At 32.3% G+C, this 22,642-nt stretch overlaps 1 protein-coding gene across 1 annotated transcript; it reads left to right on the forward strand.

The window, feature by feature from the left end:
- The first annotated feature begins 8,006 nt into the window (after nucleotides 1–8,006).
- On the forward strand, nucleotides 8,007–18,909 carry LOC124544459 (protein yellow). Its single transcript, XM_047123023.1, has 4 exons — nucleotides 8,007–8,071; nucleotides 8,397–8,632; nucleotides 17,184–17,372; nucleotides 17,531–18,909. The coding sequence occupies exons 2-4, from the start codon at nucleotides 8,407–8,409 to the stop codon at nucleotides 18,598–18,600; spliced, it is 1,485 nt and encodes a 494-aa protein (XP_046978979.1). The 5' UTR covers nucleotides 8,007–8,071; nucleotides 8,397–8,406; the 3' UTR covers nucleotides 18,601–18,909.
- The last annotated feature ends 3,733 nt before the right edge of the window (nucleotides 18,910–22,642 follow it).

A 22,642-nucleotide genomic window follows, 5' to 3' on the forward strand; every position in this document is an offset into this window, starting at 1 on the left:
AAATAGCAAATCTTAGTATTTTTGTGTTAATGAAGTAATTAATTAACAATATGTTTGTGGTATGGTGATGATGCTAGCCCGCCGAAAATTCTAATTCTAATGCTAATATACTATCGTATATCGTGATAGTTGCTCTTTGAGGTTATCCGCCGTTGACTTAAATTTGGTTAGAAGGTATTAACATTAACGTTATGTCCACATGACTGACACAATTAGGTAATGCTTAAAAAATAACAATGCCGCCATTACGTTGTCGGTATCCAATTTAATAATTTTAATAATTGGTCATTTTACAATTCCAAATGAATCATAGAAGTGCGGGTCATACCATTTTAGTTACTATAGTTGGTGGGGCATAGACGATGTAAGGAAAGGTTAATATTTCTAACAGCACCAATGTCTATGGGTAGTGGTGACCACTTACTAACTGGTGGCCCATATGCTCCTCCGCAAACCTATAGTATAGCACCCGTTTACACATTTAAATACGAAGATATACTATACCCTATACCCTTTTAAAATAATCTTATGACCGTTATATATCATGTTAACAGTATAATGTACTGTCTTCGTATATCAAGTCATGCGAAAAATCCTGGCTGTTAAAACTTATCGCAAGGTTTGTCGAAACGTACAGCCTTGCATGAAATAGTGATTAATATGAATTGTATAAAATTCACACCTGCATTAAGCAATCAACAAATCTATACGCGATTTCTCATCGGTTTTGCATTATTCTAGTTGTAAATTCTCTTTGTTTATGAAACGAATATTTTACTTCCCTTTTATAAAATAATGTTATTCATTTAACAGAGTAGTAGTTTTTTTTATGGTATAGGTTGGCGGACGAGCATATGGGCCACCTGATGGTAAGTGGTCACCATCGCCCATAGACAATGACGCTGGAAGAAATATTAACTATTCCTTACATCGTCAATGTGCCATCAACCTTGAAAACTAAGATGTTATGTCCCTTATGCCTGTAGTTACACTGGCTCACTCACCCTTCAGGCCGGAACACAACAATACTGAGTACTGTTATTTGGCGGTAGAATAACTGATGAGTGGGTGGTACCTATCCAGACGGGCTTGCACAAAGCCCTACCACCAAGTGAAGGAGTTAGTAGAGTAGTGGGACCGCAGCTTTACTCATAACAGGAAAAATACCTTGACTAATGGGATTTAAATGTCACATAACAATCGACCTGCCCTATACTATAGACGAGGAACGTCTAAAATGGATTTTTTTTGTTTCCAAATTGTTTAACTTCCCGCCAATATGCACCACTCATAATCGCAGTGCCGAACAAAGACGAAGACTTTTCGTATCTCACTCGTGAAATATTGAACAAACTTACAGTTCTATGGCTTTTTTGATATGTGAATTTTATAATTATTATAGTCCTTAACTCATGACACTTTTTGATCATACACGCTCGTGTACCGCGGTATGTTTTGATTACCTTCTCAGAGAAAAGCTCTACTGGAAAACGAAAGAATATGATTAAGTCTTGATTAACGACTTACTAAAATTTAGCTTGTAGCCTTTATATAATATGACAGCCATTTTTATATACATATTATATAAGTTACCAACAGTGATGACTGATTAAGGTCTAGTGGCTAGGTTTGTAGGCTGCAGATTGTGAGCTAAATTTTTCAACTAGGTTCCATCCCTGAGACGAGCTAAATTTTATTACATGTTTTATCACTTATCTTCGATGTCCTAATAGACCCTTCAGATCTTATACAATTTAATGAACGGATAAAATATATTATAACAATTCCATACATCTAATTAAAATATGTATCAAATATATCAACAACAACGAAATACTTCGCCGCCTATAATGAGCTAAAGTGTGTCAAAAATGTTAAAATTTAACCACAGAAAGCATACACGGCGGTCACAGCTTCAAAACAGAATTCATTATTTCAACTTTCGAAAACATACCAGTTTCAAGACATAACACGAATTATATATCATAACAGTGCTTTAACTTGACCTTGAACTCAAAAGCCATTCATACCTCCAACGAGACACAATCGTAACACTTGTAACTGAGTTACGGCCGATAAACACATAATCTGAGTTATGAAACTGTAAACGGTTGTGTTTATTCCATTAAATAACCATTTTATCCCTCAATCTGCTGTCATTACGAATTATTATAAAATATTTGTAAAGCTGTCTGATGGAATTTGAAACTAATACATATTATTAAAGAGTAGTTGTCTAAGTATGTTTTGTATGAAACTAAGTTGTTATCATAATATTAGCAACATGTATTGTGAAATAGTAACAGTATGTTATATATTCTTTTTAAAACAAAATAAGATCGGGCCCATTAATGGTAAGTGGTCACCTCATCAGTAGACATTGACGCTGTTATTAATATAAACCACTAATATGATGGTTAGTGATGATGGTGCCTGATCGTGTCTGATGATCTTCACTCGTCTGCTTTAATATTCTGACCAGGCTTGGCCTTTTGCGAGATGAATCTCGTTGGTCAAAATGGGTCAGGTGGTCAACATATTTCTTTTATATTCAAAACCTCTTCATATTATTTAAACAACCTAATTTAATTTTTAATAATACTGTTACGAGATCACCTCAAATTTTCCACCTGTGTATTTGATTATTTTATTTAGAAATCTCAAGGCTCCTAATTTCCTCGTATAATCACTAGAACAGATACATAATAGTATTTCTTTACAATTTTTAATTAATTAATATTAAAAAATTACTCCATTGCAATATTATTTTAAAGTTTTAAATTAATTTCAAATACAACATGAGTATAACGAGAGATATTTTGAAACAATTTATTACGCAATATTATTCATGTTTGGAGTAAAACGGCATGTATTTAATTTACAAAATCTAAAAAACATTTTCTATTTATTTATTTTTTTAAAATTCAAAGTGACCTACTTATCGCAATAAAAAGTTCGATCGAAACGCCATCCATAAATTTATTCAAATTTGATTTCCTGCTTTCTTAAGACATCATTATTTTCAATTCAAAATCAAAAAATATATTATGCCGATATCGAAATATTTCTACGAGACGCGGAAGTGAATTAGATGTGACAAAATTTATTACAACCAAGACATAATATTGCGCAATGATTCGATTAACTTGGATAATTTTTGAAACTTTGTTTTTGATTCAATGAGAACTCATAACAGGTAATCCATTTATCTAAATCAATACTAACATTCATATTATCAATAATATGAATCATTTTGTTTTTATGGTATAGGTTGGCGGACGAGCATATGGGCCACCTGATGGTAAGTGATCACCATCGCCCATAGACAGTGACACTAGAAGAAATATTAACTATTCCTTACATCGTCAATGTGCCACCAACCTTGGGAACTAAGATGTTATGTCCCTTGTGCCTGTAGTTACACTGGCTCACTCACCCTTCACACCGGAACACAACAATACTGAGTACTGTTATTTGGCGGTAGAATAACTGATAAGTGGGTGGTACCTACCCAGACGGGCTTGCACAAAGCCCTACCACCAATCCACCATCTTATTATACAATAATATTATTAATAATATGAATCGGTACATACAATCTGGACAGCCCAGTAGATATAGGGTGTATCCTTAAAGACAAGTTCAAACTTAGACGTCCAACCAGGCGTTAATGAGTGTTGACTTTTTTAATATGAATTTATATATTAAAATATGAAGGAAACCTTCGTGAGAAAACCTGGATAGTTCGGCAATAACCCATGCATGCATATCCAACAATATTTTGAAATAAGCTCCAATTCGAGTTATATATTTATTTATTCGACTATTAACATGTGGCTTATATGTTGTAACATTTAACAGTATCAGTCGTAGGTAAAAAATACGCATATAGTTTAACTTACAACTATTATGCAAAATATAAGTTGTGCCATCATTTCATATGAATGAATTATTCATTCTACCAATGTCGATATATAATTTGATATTACTTTTGTTCTGTATTTTAAAATAATTATTCTCAAAAATTTCATGTTTTACTTTTTATTATTTCATTTCTTTTTTTATGGATATTAAAAAAGAGCTGGCCGGACATAAAGGCCTACGGTACTCCTGATGTATATATACTCATATAAAAGATATACCTTATATCATATATATTCCATATATTGCTAGTATATATAAATTAAATATATTAACAGTAAGCTCATGAAGTTATTTCATGGCGCAGCACAATCATGTCAAAACTTAAATTATAAAATTTATTTAGGTTAGGGTAATGTTTGAAAAAACAAAAAAAAAGTTTTAATTACATAATATTCAAACACAATCTTTATTTAACTGTCTTAAAACAAATCACTTATACTCATTTATAACATTGATATATTTTATTTAAAAGAACGAATGTTAAAACAACAATACATTCAAAATTTAATAAATGAATAAAATATGTAACAGGAAGTGAACTAACATGACCATTAATAATTACCGATCACGAGATAAGAAACAAAACCATAATTCATCAAATAAAACACTTAACAGATTGCACGTGGAAGTAACCTTGGCAACACTTTTGCATTAACTAAAATATATAATACCGTATGGCACATATCCTTATACATTTTGTATGATATATAGAATAACATAAAGATTTTGTTTTTCCCTATGTTTTAACTTAATACAATCACTCAAACTGAAAACCCCCTTGATAGCATGCTTTATATTTAAACTGTTATTTATATTTTTATTCTATGCACAAAACTATTTATTAATACTTGAAGTTAAACTGTCCCCATGTTTAAGAATATAATCGAATAAAATGTGGAAACCGGCAAGGTATAGACATAATATGTGGAGGAATGAGGAACTCAAACTCAAACTCAAATTGCTTTATTCAATATAGAATTATTACACTTTCTTATTGATGGTCAATTGAAACAGTACCACCGGATCGGAAAAGAAAATACCCTGACCTGAGAAGAACCGGCGAAAGAAACTCAGCACGCACACACGCACACACGCACACTGCAGCAGCAGAACATGTTGTGAAGGTCTTGGGCCTGGACGTGGATATAGAGGTAGGGGATGACTAAAGAAGAAGCTGAACATGCTGCGCCGACCCCAAATAAAATAGGGATTAGGGCAGGATGATTATGATGTTTAAGAATATAGGGTACGCGAAGATGTGAATTAAGATTGAATACATTATATTAAATAAAATAAAACATTTATAGTTTATATACAGCCCAAGACAACACGTGTCTTTTTTTGGTTTTTAATTTGGCTTTTATTTATGCCCCAGGGCACTGATTATATCGCCACTATCACGTGCACATGGCAATCTTAAATCAATAAGTGTAATGGCTTTAAGTTCTGTCAGCCAGGCTCACATTATTCTCCAATGTCACATAGGAATGTCAACCTTAAAAACCAAAAACGCGTTTTGGCGTTTCCTTGTGTTTTTATAGTAATAATGACAAGGTTTCGACAAACTAAGCCTCATTTTTCTGTCCTTGTAATTACATATACAAGTAATTAGGAATTCATTTAAGACATGTAGCAAGGATTTCCTCACACCCTTACCAAAACTTATGTATGCCAGTATTGTATTTCAAAACAATGAAACGAATAATTCCTTCCACTTCTATGGAGATTCGCTGAATTCTTTGTTAACAACAAATATATAATTGTTTGATAATGTAATAATGACTTTAATCAATTTATCACGATTAACCGATACTTTGTTAAATAATGGATTGTTCTTACACATAAAGGCAAGGCAAACGAGGTTTTATAGATAATTCGATGTTGTTTATGAAAATATCATTTTATTGGTTATGTTCCGATAAAAATATTATGAATATACATATTTTTATTTAACACTGACAAAAAGCGGCTATCACTGGTAATTTTGGTGTAATTTTTTTTTATCATTTTTAAATTATGACAATTTCACACACTTTTCGATTTTTTTCGGTCATATTTATTAATTATACATTTTAAACATAAGTTTTTCTTTATGGAAGTTCCTTGTACAAGCCTACTGGATGTAACCACCCACTTATCGGTCATTCAACAACCAAATAGCAATTAAATACTTAGTATGTTGTGTTCTAGTTTCAAGGGTGAGTGACAGTCTAACTAACAGAGTCGATGAAAATAAAAACTTTTTTCTAAATGTTCGTGGCGCATTGATTATGTAAGGGGTAAAAAATAGAGATTACAGAAAATACTCTGCCAATACATTACAAAAAAAAATGATATATCCAAAACGTAAAAGGCAAAGTAAACTAATGCAAAGCGGTTGTGTGTTTACCTTTGAAGGTAATTATGGACAAAATACTTACTACTGTATCTGTATCGTAAAATCTAGTACAGTGAGTGCCTCGCGGGCGTAGTGGCTCGCTTGCAAGGTTGCAGATCATACGGTCTCAGTGTCGCATCGGCTCTTTACATAAAACTATTTGATATTTTTTACAAAACAAAAATCAACAGTTCACTCACCCTTTAAACTTTAACAAAATAATGTTAAGTTTTGCTGTTTGATGGTAGAATACCTGATGATTGGGTGGTATTTATCCCAAATCCCTACCAAGAAACTATAATGAACTTTCTATAATCTCTACAATGTACGTGGTCCGTGAATCTCATGTAATTTATATAATTGTAGCGCAGCTGATCATACAGTTCAAGCATGTAAGCTTCATCGATTTACTTTCGCTCTAATTTTTAACTTGAGGTCGGAAGAATTGTACAACTTTGACGTTTGGAGGTTAAATACCACGCAAAAATTTAAGTACATTCGCCTAACAGAGAAAGCAATTAAAACTTTTAATTTGACTATTTCAACACATACTGTCACGATTTGTAAATTATATCACTACTTTGTATAATCATTAGTCCTGCCTTTTAATTCGCCAAATATTTAAATTACAATTCACAACCAGTTTCCTGAAATCATAACCTCATGTATGTTTTATATTAAAATAAAAAACAAACGAATAATATAAATAACAATAAAATGAACCATACCAAGAACAATATATGTAACAAAACAAACACAATCACTCGTAGGGTATCATAGTATTAGTGTCAGTTCTCGACCATCGACTAATGTTCTGAGTAGAGAAATACTTTATTTTTTCTTGACGTAACGCGTCTTGAATTCAATAAATTTAATAAACTGATAAAGCAGACAACTAAATAAACTGAGCAATTAGCAATCATTGATTTTAATGCAGGATGTATCAATTTCATTGGATATGATTAATTACTTAGTTTATTGTTTTCAATGTATTACACATTCATCACTCCAGCGTAACATTATGTTTAAATCATTTTGTAATTCTAAGATTTATTAGCAATATTTTTATTTTTGAAAACAATCGTAACTAATAAAAATTACGATAAAACCTAACATAAACAAAAGGTCATATTTATTTGTTTCAAAAAATTCATTGATCAATGTTAAAAATCTACAAAGAAAAGTGTGGGTCAAACGTGCGATAAACTCGTGCGAGTACAGCGCGCCCGCACGTGATACGTTACCACAGACCTACAAACGGTACGATTTTATAATTCAAAGTTATTATATAATAAAGAAAAATAATACAACCCATGTTACAAATAACCCATCCGGGTAACTTCATTACTTCACTATTCAAATTTTTATTTTTTAATTTATTTGTTGCACCATATTAAATTTTAAAATTTAATCTACAGAAAACTTAAACTTTGATCGCGTAATTCAATTTTATTAAATATTTTCAAATACGTATGTCCTATAACGTCAATTTTGGTATTTTAAATGAGGCGAAATTGCCCATTAAAATAAGACTTGTATAATAAAATACATTTTTTGAAATATTCAAAATATATCCGCCGCGCTACTAGTTTTTGAATGCTAATAGTCGCCGTCAGTTGCGTAAGTTTTTAACTCTGCGCTCATTCCCTCGACAGTTTAATCGTTGGAAGGAGAAGATGGAGGCACGTTTTAAATAGTAGGGGTGAGTTGATACATTTCAGTGTAGACCCAACAGCCAAGACAACTGGCTTGTCCGGCTCCAGCACGAACTGTACGTACCGCCAACATTGCCTTACCGAATGTTTGCCTCATAAGTGTTCATCATAAGAAGGAAACACTTGATTTCACATCATATTTATAGCTTCGACTAAATAATTGCAGGAATTGCATATCAACGTTTTGATTTATGCACAAAAAAAAGCGCAACATAATAGGAATCGCAGTTATCGTAAAGTTAAAAGTGTTGAGTGCTTTTTATGTCACAGCTACGAACATTCGGGACGTTGATTTTCGATTCAAAATTAACGCAGTGATTTAATCTATATTTATTTATATTTTATAAAAACGAATAATCCATGTTATCTTTTGTATTTCAGACTATTCAAGATGGTGATAAGGATCCTATTAATCTCTGGGCTCGTAGCCGTCGCTTCAGCGGCGGTGAAGCTCCAGGAAATGTATTCGTGGAATGTGTTGGACTGGAACTATCCTGACCAGTACTCGAAGCAGCAAGCTCTTCAGACCGGGGGCCTCATCCCGCAGAACGCCCTCCCCGTTGGCATTGAGCGGTGGAGGAACAAGCTGTTCGTCAGCGTTCCCAGGTGGCAACCCGGTAAGTTCAGATGAGCTCATTTGTACTCTATTTGTATTTAATAGATATTATTATTTTAACGGCAGGTATTTTTTTTTAACAATAAAGCCGAAATAACTCATCATTTGATTAAGCTTTTGCTATACTTGCGAGTTATGTAAAGTACATAATTGATGATCGACGTCGATTAATATCAATTCAAAATCATAGTAATTTATATTAAAGAGACTTAGTGTTGGTATAATTATAAATTTGATCGATCGAATGTGGTAGTTTATTTAATATTACTGCCATATAATAATGATGCAAGGAGCACATCATCGATCAACATATAATTAATGTTATGGATTAAAAAACATATTTCGAAATATCTTAAAATCAATACAAACCAAATCTAGATATATTTTCATCACCATAAAATCAAAATGCAACTTAACTAGGGGTACATCTGATAATTAAACAACTAATAAAACTATCAAATAATTTTGGTATAAAATTATTATTAATGTTTGATAAAAAAAACATGCGATCAGATAAGGAATATCAGCATTAAAATAATAGCTATCGCGTTTTAGATTGCTTTTCTTATTTAAACTATTTTCAATAATCTGTTCTCATAATACTTATTTTAATATCTTTTTTTGAAAATAAATAATGAGTAATATTTGCGTTTTATAGTCTTCGCACATAGTTGAATTTTCGTCACGGAAATTTTCTATTTGGGTAAAATTCCAAAAAACGTAAATATTTCTTTAATATGGTGAAATAGGCTTTACATTTTCGAGGTCAATAGAACATTCATTGTGTAAATAATTCAGTTGAAACAACGCCTATTCGGATCAAGATTGAAATTCAAATAATCACTCACTACGCAAATATTGAATAACATTATAATAATTATCGAACAATATAACTTGGTTGTTGTTAAGATATACAAATATACTATCGCGTATTGAAACTATTTCAAAAATATGTAAAACTCGTCAAACGGGTCCAGTCGTTAGTTGTCAAATTTGAATCTACCATTGCCTCAGTTAGTGATAAATAAATGAATTTATGCTTAATCATAAATAGTGCAGTAGTTACAACATAGTCTGCAAAACAACCACACTACACCCATACAACTTAAACGCGTTCCAGATAGTATGAATATTTATATGATTATGTTACGCAGGTTAAATAGACAGTTATGTTAATAAAAAAAACGCCAAATTGCTAAGGTCATGTTATTAGCTTATGTAACTGAATTCAACACTAACACATTTTTTGGATTTCGAAACTATAAAATTATGATTCTGCTTATGTACCATTAGCTTACAATAGAATGTGCCTAGCACGCCTGTATAGCTTTTCTTAACAACTATTTAAATTATCAAATTAATTTACATATTATGAATATAATTTATAATTCAATTAATGTAAACCTCTTATCGTTTAATTTACGTACTTAACTAATGATTGAGTGCCTTATTGGAAATTCTAGACGGATTTAAATTTTGCAAAGGTGCAGTTAGACAGGGTTGTAATAGGCACTGTATCAGTGCGATATTACATGAAAAAGGTGTTGCATTATTCGTTAATTTCCATTATTAATTTAACACAAATAATGTACTCTTGAATAGTTTTTAATATAATTTAATTAGTGAAAATTAGTATGAACTGTATTTCCTTACGGAATATTCTCGGTTCTGCGTTCCGAACCGGTAGCAAATTTACATTTCATATATCATTGCAACATGTCCTTTCAAAATTACTCATAAGAACCCACTTGATTAGAAGTAACTTTGATTTCATTACTTAATATTGTATTTCGAATTTTAAGCATTTCACTAAATGAGAAAAATTTAACATATCTTTTTAAATATGACAAATTAAAATGACATCAAGAAAGAGGTAGCTCAGGGTAATTTGAATGACAAAAAAATATAGAAACGATAGCTTATGTGCAGAGTCCAAGAAACGAAGCGGTGGCATAAAATCGTAAGAAATATCTGTTTTATCAGCATTTGCAGGTATCACTAACCGCATATTAGCTTTCTCGGTAATTGTACAAATTAGCTCGCCGTGCTGCAAGCTGTCAACTTAATTATTGAAATTGTTATCTTAGCGATCTTTGTTACATTGATATTAATATTAGTTATTTCTTTTTAATTATTTTGAGTAATATAACGAGCCAGCTACCAGAGATAGGTTTACACTAAATTTTATCTTATAAAGTTAATATCTAGGAAATCATAATTTATGGTTATTTTAAAATAAAGGCTTGCCAGCATTTATTAAAGCTTATGGAACAATAAATGAATGTTATAATTGTACTATAGGCATCTCAATTACGAAATTGCGTGATGTTTGGTTACGCCCTGTTGGTTTCATAATCACTGTTGCAATAGATCCGCGTTTTATTATACATACACGCCGCTTAACAATATCTATTGAAAAAAATTAAGTATAATGATAAAATATTATAATTTATTTTCATACGATTAGTGTCAATAGCGCTACGTTTATCGGACCGTATTACGATTTGACACTCGGACATTCAGGTCTGTGTTCTCCTAGAGCCAGCTTTAAACTTTTGTTTAAAGGCTAAATAGAAACATGTTAGCAAGATCTCGTATAATTCCTTACAAAAATTGGTATTGTTACTATTTGACAAAAAAAAAGGGAATAAAAAAAGGAATATAGATTAATCTGAAGTGATTGAAAAATATAGATCCTTATAATTAAAAAAACAAGCTTGTAGCGTGCGGTAAGTTGGTAATAGCAATCCAACATAACTTAAGCTCATAGTCATGCGTGCAAGGTCGAAGGGTAGGCACGTGTGAAATCAATTTTGAGCGCCGTTGCTAACTTAACCTCGCTACAAATTAAGGTAACGATATTATACACTTAAATTATAATAACATCCTAAATATATTACCAACCGAGCTTACAAACATACAAAGAATTTACGCGCATAATTCATATCGGTGATTACTTTTTTGATCTGGTTAGTACAAATGCTGGTCCCGAGGACACAGCTTCAAGGCTTTGGGGCAGAAAGTCAAAAGGTTTTATGTCAGGAAACTCTCAGCACCAGTGGCTCAATTCGTTGCATTTTAAAACATGTAAAATGGTTGATTCTGCGCCTAGTTACTCTCTGATGAGGTCAAATTGTCGGACCATGAAAATGACCAAGTCTTCCGCGTGACTGGTATTTGTGTGTGGCAGAAATTAGGTCAGAACAATATTCAAGCAGAATTGAAATGCTTTCTATGATATTTATTCGCGCAAGGGATTATTACTTATGATAATGTCCTTGTCAAGATATTTATTATGGCATTGCAGTAAACAAGAATACATTTCTTTCTTATTTTAAGCGCACTTATCTCCGTAAGTACGGACAATAAAAGCGAAGGTTGTCTCTAATCCGGCGTTGCTTTATATGTTTGCCGTGTTTATTGCTACGAGCGGGTCGTGTAAAACATCACAATCTATTTTAAATCGTAAACAATGAAGTTACTGTGTGTTGCTTTTAGGTAATACTAAAACGAAAGTTTGGATCGAACCCGTGGCTAGTTAACATTCATCACACGGCGTCTTCTAAAATCTTGTCACGTTTTGTCTATTTTTACCGATTTGGTTAATCTGTGACCAGGTTGTGAAAAGTTAACATTATAATCTCTCCGATAACTACACATACTTGATTAAGTAATTAAGTATTCATTATTGAAAAAATAATAATTAATGATTTGATAATTGGCAACAGCAACGAACAAAAAAAGGGTTTCTTGTCAAGACATCCGCTGTAGTCAGGACGTCGGTAGTATTGTGATATATGGACGTAACCAATTGAAGTAATTATGAAACTAACACTTCAATTGAAACATGTAACCACGCCCGCAAAAAAAGTCGATTTACAACATTTTCAACTGCGTTACTCAAATACAATTACAATGGCGATATAACCTAAATACTTCATTGATTATCGACTTACACTAATATAAATATACTTTAATTTATTCTAATCACGAATTGTTCACGTTGAAAATGAAATAGGTATCGGCAATAATATCGACCTGCAATTTTCAATTCGAACTTTTGACTTTGACATTCGATTAAATATTTTTGACTGAGGTCAGGCAGTGTCACATAAAATGCACAGATACAAAAATAAAACGTTTCCAAAACTCGTCCGGTAATGAGTCGCAAGTACAAAAATATATTATCAAAAACGTTAAACGGTGTACGAATCAATTTTAACTCCTTTATAAAGACTTGTATCGCATTCCAAGATTCCGGTTGGAGAATTTAAAATATTTTAAATATAATCCGTCGAAATTACTTTTCAATTTTTATGAATCAAATTTTTTTAATACTTAATTTGCAAGTGTTTAGAGCGGATTCCAGTATTATTGGAATTGTTGGGGACCTATTTGGAATACAAATATAATCACTTCCAGTCAATAGAATTATAAATCGATGTGGTAATAATGGACCCAAAACATATTTCTGGGTCGTGGACTCTCAATCTCACATGTAAATATGGACCCGAACCAATAAAAGAACTGGACAGCTCGGGCTCAAAAGCAAATATTCTATATTGTTGGAGCACGCTATCAATTTCCTATTTCCGGGCGGCTACTGAGACTTGCTTGGCGGAAAATCCCTGATTCCGAACTCGAAACAGGTGGTCCTACAATAGTAAACCTTAAGTTACACATTGCGTACCGATATGCAAAGCTATGTCAATGCCTTTCTTTAAATCGTTTCAATAATCCTCCCACGCTCCGACGTTACCTGTCCCGCGCTACAAATATTACACAAGCCTCGCCATAAGGCCTTATAAGTAAACCTGGTCAATTAACTGCGCCAAAATAAGACGCAAGCAACGTATTATACATTATGATGAATTACACCAGTGATAGATGATTTGAGACATTGGCATTGCGTCCTTAGATTACCTACATTCTGTCAGCGAATTGCCATCTTTTGAAATTCAAGGTCTTTCATTTTTACTGTAAAATCCTGAATACGTGTAAACCTTTATAGCAAATTGCATAAATCTCCTCCAGGCTTTATTTAATAAAACGCTAAGTTCTCTTCAGCTCAAACTTTAACCAAGATTCTAAGTTTCTACTTGAAATATGTATCTTGTAATGCAACTTGTAAAGCTTATCTTGTAATACTTGCCATTAAGAAATTATATATTAAAGTGGCTTAAAACATTAACATATTATAGAGCTCGTTACGCGGTCAATTCAAAATTACTTTGGCAATTTCGAATGTAATAGTTACTTCACCCATACAAGCCACATCGTCGAGTGTAGGTACTAATGTTATAACAAACAACATACAACAGATCCTGGTCAATCATCACAATGCACACATGTTCAATTTTTTTTTCGCGAATAGCTAACTACTGAATGGATTGACTATCATTTTAATTTTAATATTATTTCCACCTTCAAGTATTTTCTTTATGGGTATCATAAATATCCCACTGCTGGGTAAGGCTGGGTAGTTAAAGTAGCTTTTCTCGCCTCGAGGCACCACTGTAAGATATACGTAAACATACTAGTTAGTACTCTAGAATTATATTTAAAAAAAAAAAAACAGTAGTATCTGGATTTGAAGCAGAGGCCTTCAGATAAAATTCAAATATTCTAACCACTGGGCTGTACTCATTTCTATAAAAGTTATTGTATTAAAATGAAACATGAACCCAGTACACATTCGTAGTTGCGTAGTACTTGAACGAATCAAAGTTTGGCCTTAAGCCCAATGTAACATATCTACTGCTAGTAGAGCAATAAATTAAAATCATTGGTAGGTTTCATAACTTTAATATCGTGTTATAAAAAATGGCTATCTTAATCTGTGTTGCTTACAGCATCATCTTCTAACAGTGAAAGTCTAAACCGACGTAACTGTTAATTGGCTTGAAAATTTTCTTTTCTTGTTCACTTAGTAGTATAACAATTTCAATACACAAACAAATCAAAGGAGCATTAAGCATGCTGCAAGCTGATACCTTGAAAGAATTTAAACAGGTAAAGAAAATAATAAGACTTATTATACGAAAAAAGCTGAAAGGTAGAAAGCCGTAAGGTGAAAATATTAATACAATAAAAATCATAAAGTCTTTGCTATTTCAAAATTACTGCTTTGCTGATGTACCTACTACCTCGAGGATCAGATCCCGGGTCGTGCAATACAAGTTATACTCGCGAGCCTCTGAATCATGCACCGGGTCTTCCGATCACGTCGAATTGTTACCCTATCGCATTACGAGAATGAGGAAATAAACCCATGTGTACATTGTTAAAAAAATCAGCACACCAATATTTGAAAAAAAATTTATTTTCATATTAAATACTGTCGTTATTTATTTCAATATTTGCACTTTCCATTAAGTTAATAGTTAAATATCTTACATATTTTTCATTAGCAAAGCACGTGATAATATTACAATTTAAATGTAATAATGATTTACAAGCAACTGTTATGTAAAGTGAAAAGTATACTCCAAGGCCTATTTTAAAGGTTTAATGAGTGGAAAATTTTTAAGTTATGATAATGCATTATACATAAATTAATTTGAGGCAGACCTTAAAGCAATTATCTTACGCGGACACCGTTATGTAATAACTCATTACGAGCTGATGGAACTTGAGCAATTCTTGCTACTAATGTTTATTTATTATATACATACTATATACTACTAGTTCCGCCCGCGTCTTCACCTCCTGGTATCGCTCGTCAGGTATCTAGTACCCTGTTCCCTTCTCTGCCCTTCTGACACGAGTATGAAATTTTCATGATGGGCGATTTGAAAGTTAATTCAAATTCAAAAATCTTTATTTAATACGGAAGTGATTACACTTGATTATTGATGGTCAAAAATCGAACACCGGTTTGGAATTTAACACCTCGGACCTGGAACGAATCGGCGAAAGAAAATCAACGAGATATTAATTAAATTTCATTTCATTTTCAAAAAGTAACAAAGTCAACTTTAGCATTTATAATAATAGTTATAAGTTAGGATATTATTTTATGAAATATTACAATTTTGATACTCAGCCAAGTCATGCTATCAGTCAGACACGTCCATAATATTCATACATATTTTATATTATATTTGCTAAAAATTTTACTGATGTATTCCGAAAATGGAAATCCTTTGGATTCCTTGGCTATCTCATAATTAGAATTATGACTTAATGTTTTTTTAGAACAGCTGATTTAAAATATCCTTTGAAGTTGCAATCGCAATGTTATTTGAAGATAAAGTTATTGTTTTTTAACTCTGAATTCTTATTAATAAAGTTGACACTTCGTTTTCGTGACTAAAGTATGTGAACGACGCCTCAGACACGGCTCATTAAAAATAAATCTGGCCCAGTTTGTTTACAATTACTGACCACGTTCAATGTCAAATTAAGACACAAATAAAAACATGTTTATTTTTAAGTTATTATTTTCGGAGTAAATAAAACTTTCATTTAGTATTTTATAGGCTCTGTACATAAATGGTGTAATCATTTCAACATAAGGTGATGTTTACATTGTTGATTAAATGTATAAATTTTAATTTCGTCTTCATTCAAATAGAACAGAATCAAAATCAAACTAAACTTTATTTAAAAACATGGTATGTTGGTAAGAAAAATAAACGATTATATTGATATACTATTTACATAATGTCTTGTGCAGAAATATACTTCATTTATTTAAAAAAAATAACATGAGCTTCGAATTGATGATTTGTGTAACAGTTGTGTCATCACAGTCATCATAACATGTCTTGGATAACTCGCATGTCAACAACATACCAACATACCAATGTGTACCTGTTGTATAACACCTACTGTTTATAATATATGATTCAATTTCTGTCAATAAGTTAAATTTTCATTAAAAATGTAAACGGGTGATTTTATTGTGTTTAGGTATTTGAAGAGCATTGGTATATAATTAAGTGAAGGTTCAAAAATATAGGATCACTCAATGCAAACCTATTTTGCTTTGTCAATTAATGCATTAGTGTTTCATAACTCATAATAAATCAGATATAACATTTGTTTATATCTGATTTTGTTGCTGATGATCGCAAAGATACATTATCCACTAATTCAAAACACTATATTTTTTTTTCATATGAAGCTTTATCTTTTGAATCATATATTGATACTTACGTAATTAAAAAAAATGTTTTAATTGAAAATAAACGGCTGCTTGGAAATTTGTATGATCATTAACTTGGTACTTAATCACTAACATCGCTGAGTACGTTTTTTTTAGGATTTAAACCTAATTATCGCAAAACTAGTTTTAAGTTTATGGTTTCAACCGTGGAATTAGTAACACATACTACTGACGTTATTATTCGCTATCATTTCAGTTGATCTAAGTCAGTAAATAGAAATTCGGACAAATACTATTGCATTATGTAACGTCAATGAATTTTTCTTCTTAAGCTAAGAGATAGCTCTTAGCTTAAGAAGAAAAATTCATTGATATTATCAGTTATTTTTATAACCTTAAAATATATAACAATGTTTTAACAATTGTTTTTTTTTTGTTTAAGGTATTCCTGCTACCTTGAACTACATTCCTTTAGATGCTCCCTATGAGCCTTCCCCCAAGCTGACTCCCTACCCCAGCTTCAAGGGCAACGAACTGGGCAACTGTGAGAGCGGTCTGACTACCGTTTACAGAGTCAAAGCTGACAAATGCGACCGACTCTGGGTTTTGGATGTCGGCACTTACGGATACGGTAAATACAACTGTTTTTGATTAATATAAATACTAAACAGCCATAGAGACACTTAGACAGCTTATATATATGAGAAACGAACATGTCATTATCATTTAAAATAAACTACAGCAAATAGTTCAGAGTTGACTTTATACCGTTTTTATTGTTTATTTCAGATCCTAACGTGACCAATGTCTGTCCTTATTCCCTGAACGTATACGACTTGAACACCGACCAGCGCATCAGGCGATACGTCTTCAGACCTGAGGACATCGTTTCCACAACTTTCATCGCAAACATAGCTTTAGACGAGGGACTTACCTGCGATGACACTTTTGCCTACTTCTCTGACGAGCTCGGCTACGGCCTTATCGCTTACTCCTGGGAACAAAACAAGTCGTGGAGATTCAGCCACAGCTACTTCATGCCCGATCCCCTTGTCGGAGACTTCAACATTGCCGGCCTTAACTTCCAGTGGGGCGCTGAAGGTATATTCGGAATAACCACATCTCCAATGGGTCCTGATGGTTTCAGAACACTTTACTTCAGCCCTCTGTCTAGTTACACTGAGTTCGCCGTTTCCACTCGTATTCTAAGAGACGAATCTAAAGTAACCGGTTCATACCGCGACTTTAAGGTCGTCGGTTCCCGCGGACGTGACACACATACCACTGCTAAGGTAATGGACAGCACTGGTGTCCAACTTTATAGCTTGATCGATCAAAATGCTATTGGATGCTGGAACTCGGCCTTCACTTTAAATCCACAAAATACTGCCGTCGCTGACAAAGACGATGTCGGTCTCGTGTTCCCTAGTGATGTGAAAATCGACGAGGAAAGAAATGTCTGGGTAATTTCAGACAGGATGCCCGTATTTTTAGAGTCGGAATTAAATTATAGCGACATCAACTTCAGAATTTATGTTGCGCCATTAGACAAGCTAATTCAAGGAACCGTTTGCGAACCCCAAGCGCCGAAGACATTCCCCAACTTCGCCCCGCAAACACCTTTGTACAATCCACGCCTAGAAACAATTTCTCAAATTCCACCACAAATTTTCTTGCCCTCTACATCTAACAGAGGCTCAAAAACTCCTTTCAGCACCTTACATTCCCAAAACGTAATTCCAAAAGTATCGAATTCATTGATATTTTCTAAGCAACCTTCTCAACCATATTTCATCTCATCATCCCAGTCAGGTATTGCTAATAAAAACCCATGGTGGCTGAAAGATTACCAGCTTTAAAATTTAGGCGTTTCTCAATGTAAGAGAAAATCTCCTGAATATACATAACAACAAATATTATCCCGTAAAATGTAATATTTTTTATCAAAGAAAGACATTGTTTAGGTGTGGTACATGCGCTATAATCATCGATAGCCTTTATGTATCATTTTTATATTTTTACATTAGTTTTATATAAGTGTTGTAAATCGAACTTATTTATATGTAGCGCGATGCATGTCAGTTTTGTATCGAAGTTTGTTGTTGTATGAGTTGATGTATTTAGTAAAATTGTGTGCCCGAAAGTATAAAATAAATGAGTTAAATGAGTTTTGTTGTTCCTTATTTATAAATGATGTACCTAAAATCTAAACATTGTTTGTGAAACCTCATTCAATTAGTTATCTATAATTATTAAAAAAGTAGTACATACATAAATCTTAAATAATATATCTTTTTATAAATACTAATTATATATTTACTTGTAATCAAGATAAGATATTCGAGATCGCTTATAGATACACATATATAATGAATTTTATGAAATTTCGTATCTTGTAGAAGAGCCACACGACACAGTCTGTCGACAAAATTTCTGTAAGGGCTATTATTACCTAGACTAGAATTTTAATTTTGAGTATGCAGAATTTTTCCGTTTCTTTTTGCCACGGTTATTTCATTCATTTTTCACTAAAAATTTAATCAATGAATAATTATTCAGTAATCAATGAATTTGCTTCAAATCATACATGCATACAGAGTTTCAACTTTAATGAATAGCTCCGATTTCTTGATGCAAAGCTCAGATTGTCCATGTTGTTAACTACATACGAGACCAGTAAATGATGTATGGACGCTTCCACTGGGTCTAGAACAAGTCTGTAAAGATTCTCGTGGATGAGTAATTAATTTTCCAATAATATTAGTCAGGAATTAGAATATTTTGACGATAAACAACTATTTAATTGATAAAAGAAATAATTAGAACGAAACATATAGATAAAATATATATTCCTACGAGCTGTGCCCGCGACCTTGTACGCGATTGAATTTAACAAAAAAAAAATGTTTTTTCAGTGAAAGTCCCGTCAAAATCGGTCCAGCCGTTCCAGAGATTACCCGGAACAGACAGACAGACAAAAACTGTAAATTAATTAAAGTTTAATTCTAAAAAATGTTATTTTTGTATATGTACCGTGTATACATGCATATGCATTGAGTAAAAAAGGGCTATTATAATATTACAATTTAATTTTAAATATTAATCCAATTTTATTATATGTACCTATAGATTATTAAAATAAGATATACATACAACATGTGCAATACTGTATGTATATCTTATCAATGTAACAATCATGGCAGCAGCATGTAACTTTTGCATATACTATGCAGCTATTGACTCGCGATCAAGAAATGTTACCCTACCGTCATACAGATCACCTAGTAAGCAGGGTAATATTCATCGAAATGGAGCTGTTTAATATTGTTTTATACATAATTTTTCATAACTTATAATTATATTTATCTACTGTATATGTAGATATATATTAAACTAAATTGTTAAATTGGAGTGTCTGTTTCTTGCTTGGATTAAAATAGCAGTGCACGGTGCTATATGCACCGTGCACCGCTATACCAAAATACCAGAATATACCAAAATAACACTTTTTACAATTTTTGTCGGTCTGTCTGTCTCTGTCTGTCTGTTGGTTCCGGCTAATCTCTAGAACGGCTGGATCGATTTTGACAGGATTTTCACTGGCAGATAAATGATATTATAGGGAGTAACTTAGGCTACAATAATATTCTTTTTTTGTTAAATTAAAACGCGTACAAGGTCACGGGCATAGCTAATCAATTACATTTACATACAACAACAACAGCCTGCAAAATTAAGCACATGAGTATTCAGTGGTGTTTGCCTGGGTTTAAACCCGCAATCATCGGTTGAGATGTATGCATTCTAATCACTGGATCATCTCGGCTCAGATATTAACATATTGATTGTAAACAAAATATACCCCAATATAATCTTAAGGTTTTTTTAAGGCTATTTACAGAGGTATTATTCTTATTCCTTAAATGAAACGACTATGAAGCGATCGTTCTATTCCGAAGATGTGTATTCATGTAAGAAGTCACTAATATTATAATACCTTATAGCATACACCAGTCGCCAGTTTTGTTTGTATATTCTGACTTAAACATAATTATTTTAATTTCAGTGCTTACGAAAAGAAATACAAAGTGAATGCCACAATCCCTATAATACCTGTATTTAAGTAATAATTCAAAGACTGTCAATTGAAGAGCGGAATTTTGTTGTTTCTTTGTTAAAGCTGTGAAATCAAAAATAAATTAAGAGATAATTGCCATATTATAAGAAGTATTGTGTATTGTCAATATTTAAACTGTATTTGTATTAACATACATTTAAAGTTATGAAAAGCTTATGTAAAAGATGAAGGCGACATCAATTGATATGAGAAAGTTAAAAGGCTGTGTGGGATAGGAAACAAGGATACGAAAGGCATGTAATTAACACAAAAGGATTTAATGCTTTATCAGAGATGATCAAGAGTTGAATTTAGGTAAAAGAAGGTAAGGAAAAAGTAGAAAAATAATTAACATAACATATAACAATATAAGGAATAATTAAAGATATAGATAGAAGATGAGGTAAAGATTCTGGCGGCATAATTGACATACTTTTTTTGTATTGATTATATCTCAAAAAATAAGAAGGGGGAAACATTGTGTATTCCGCAATGTGTTTATATTCATTATCGAGATATCAATAGCAACACTAGAAATTGAATCTTAATCTCTATAATAACCGAAAAAGCATAACCTTACATACCAAACATATACAGTTTGAACAAAATTAAAACGGACATCATATTATTATAGACAGATCGCTCCGGTGCATACAGTGGCTATCTCCTATTCCCTAAGAAGAGCATTTTAAAAGACTTTCCGAGACGCTCACCATGACTTGACCATATCAGTAAGACACCCCATAACGCGCGCTGCACGTGCTATTTGGACCTCTTGCACCCTTGATTAAAGGGCGCCTGCGATGTCTTTTTTATTCATAAAATTTTAAGAGTAAATGCACTCAAAAAGGAAATATCCAAATTGTTTGTATTTTTTTAAGCCGATTAAAGAAATGCTAATTGAAAAGTAAGATATCAAATATTCTCACGCGGTAACAATGCCACGGTCGCGTGCAGTGCAATTAAGTAAGTAACCGCAATAATTACATACCAAAAGTATTTTTACCGAGATTTTACAATTGACGCCTGAGGGTACGAATAAAAGTTATTACTAAAAATATCTTTTTATATCACAACATCAAGGTCTGGGCCTGTCCTTATTGCTTGTTTTAAACTAATTACGTAAAAATATTTTCGATACATTTTACGATTCATATTGAGACTACTTTCACGGTACATTGTGTCAGCAACAAAATCAGTGAGATTGTTACATTTGACCATGATTGATTTAATATTTATATTTTAATTTAACTTTTCAACTTCGAGGATACTCACATTGACATTAAAATGGTGTATTTTAATTTTAATATACCTAATTATGTTATATTTTAACAACATACTATGGCATGTTTTCTAGCTGCAATTGAAAAGGATATGAAGCGGAAATGAAAATGAATGTATATGTATATCTATTACATAACGTATTACTTTTTCGAATTCTATGTTCAAATCTTCTTGACAATGCAACAGTGTTAGAACTAAGCACTTTTTTGAAATTTGATGATGATGTAGATATTTATTTTTGCTGGACAGTCTCATGTTATGAAATATGATAATTTAAGGTTTTAAGTGCCCGTTTGAAATTATCCTATTTGATTGTCTTAACCTCGTGAAACTCAGGCTTGATATTTAGTCTGGTAGTTCGTCTTGTTCGCCAGTAACTCCTATCAATTTCGATGTTTTTTATCAGCTCGATGTAAATAATTTTAATCCGAAATATTGACCTTGCGTTTGTGTAATCATATGTTTCTTTATGGCGTCTGTTTAAATAATACGAAAACTAT

This window comes from Vanessa cardui, chromosome 4 (assembly GCF_905220365.1).
Source record: "Vanessa cardui chromosome 4, ilVanCard2.1, whole genome shotgun sequence".
Taxonomy (NCBI): Eukaryota; Metazoa; Arthropoda; class Insecta; order Lepidoptera; family Nymphalidae; genus Vanessa; species Vanessa cardui.

Excerpts from the sequence above, each read along its gene's own strand:
- LOC124544459 (XM_047123023.1), top strand. The coding sequence starts at position 8,407 with ATGGTGATAAGGATCCTATTAATCTCTGGGCTCGTAGCCGTCGCTTCA. Across the intron at positions 8,633-17,183 it reads CGTTCCCAGGTGGCAACCCG|GTATTCCTGCTACCTTGAAC; the intron begins GTAAGTTCAGAT and ends TTTTTGTTTAAG. Across the intron at positions 17,373-17,530 it reads TGTCGGCACTTACGGATACG|ATCCTAACGTGACCAATGTC; the intron begins GTAAATACAACT and ends TGTTTATTTCAG.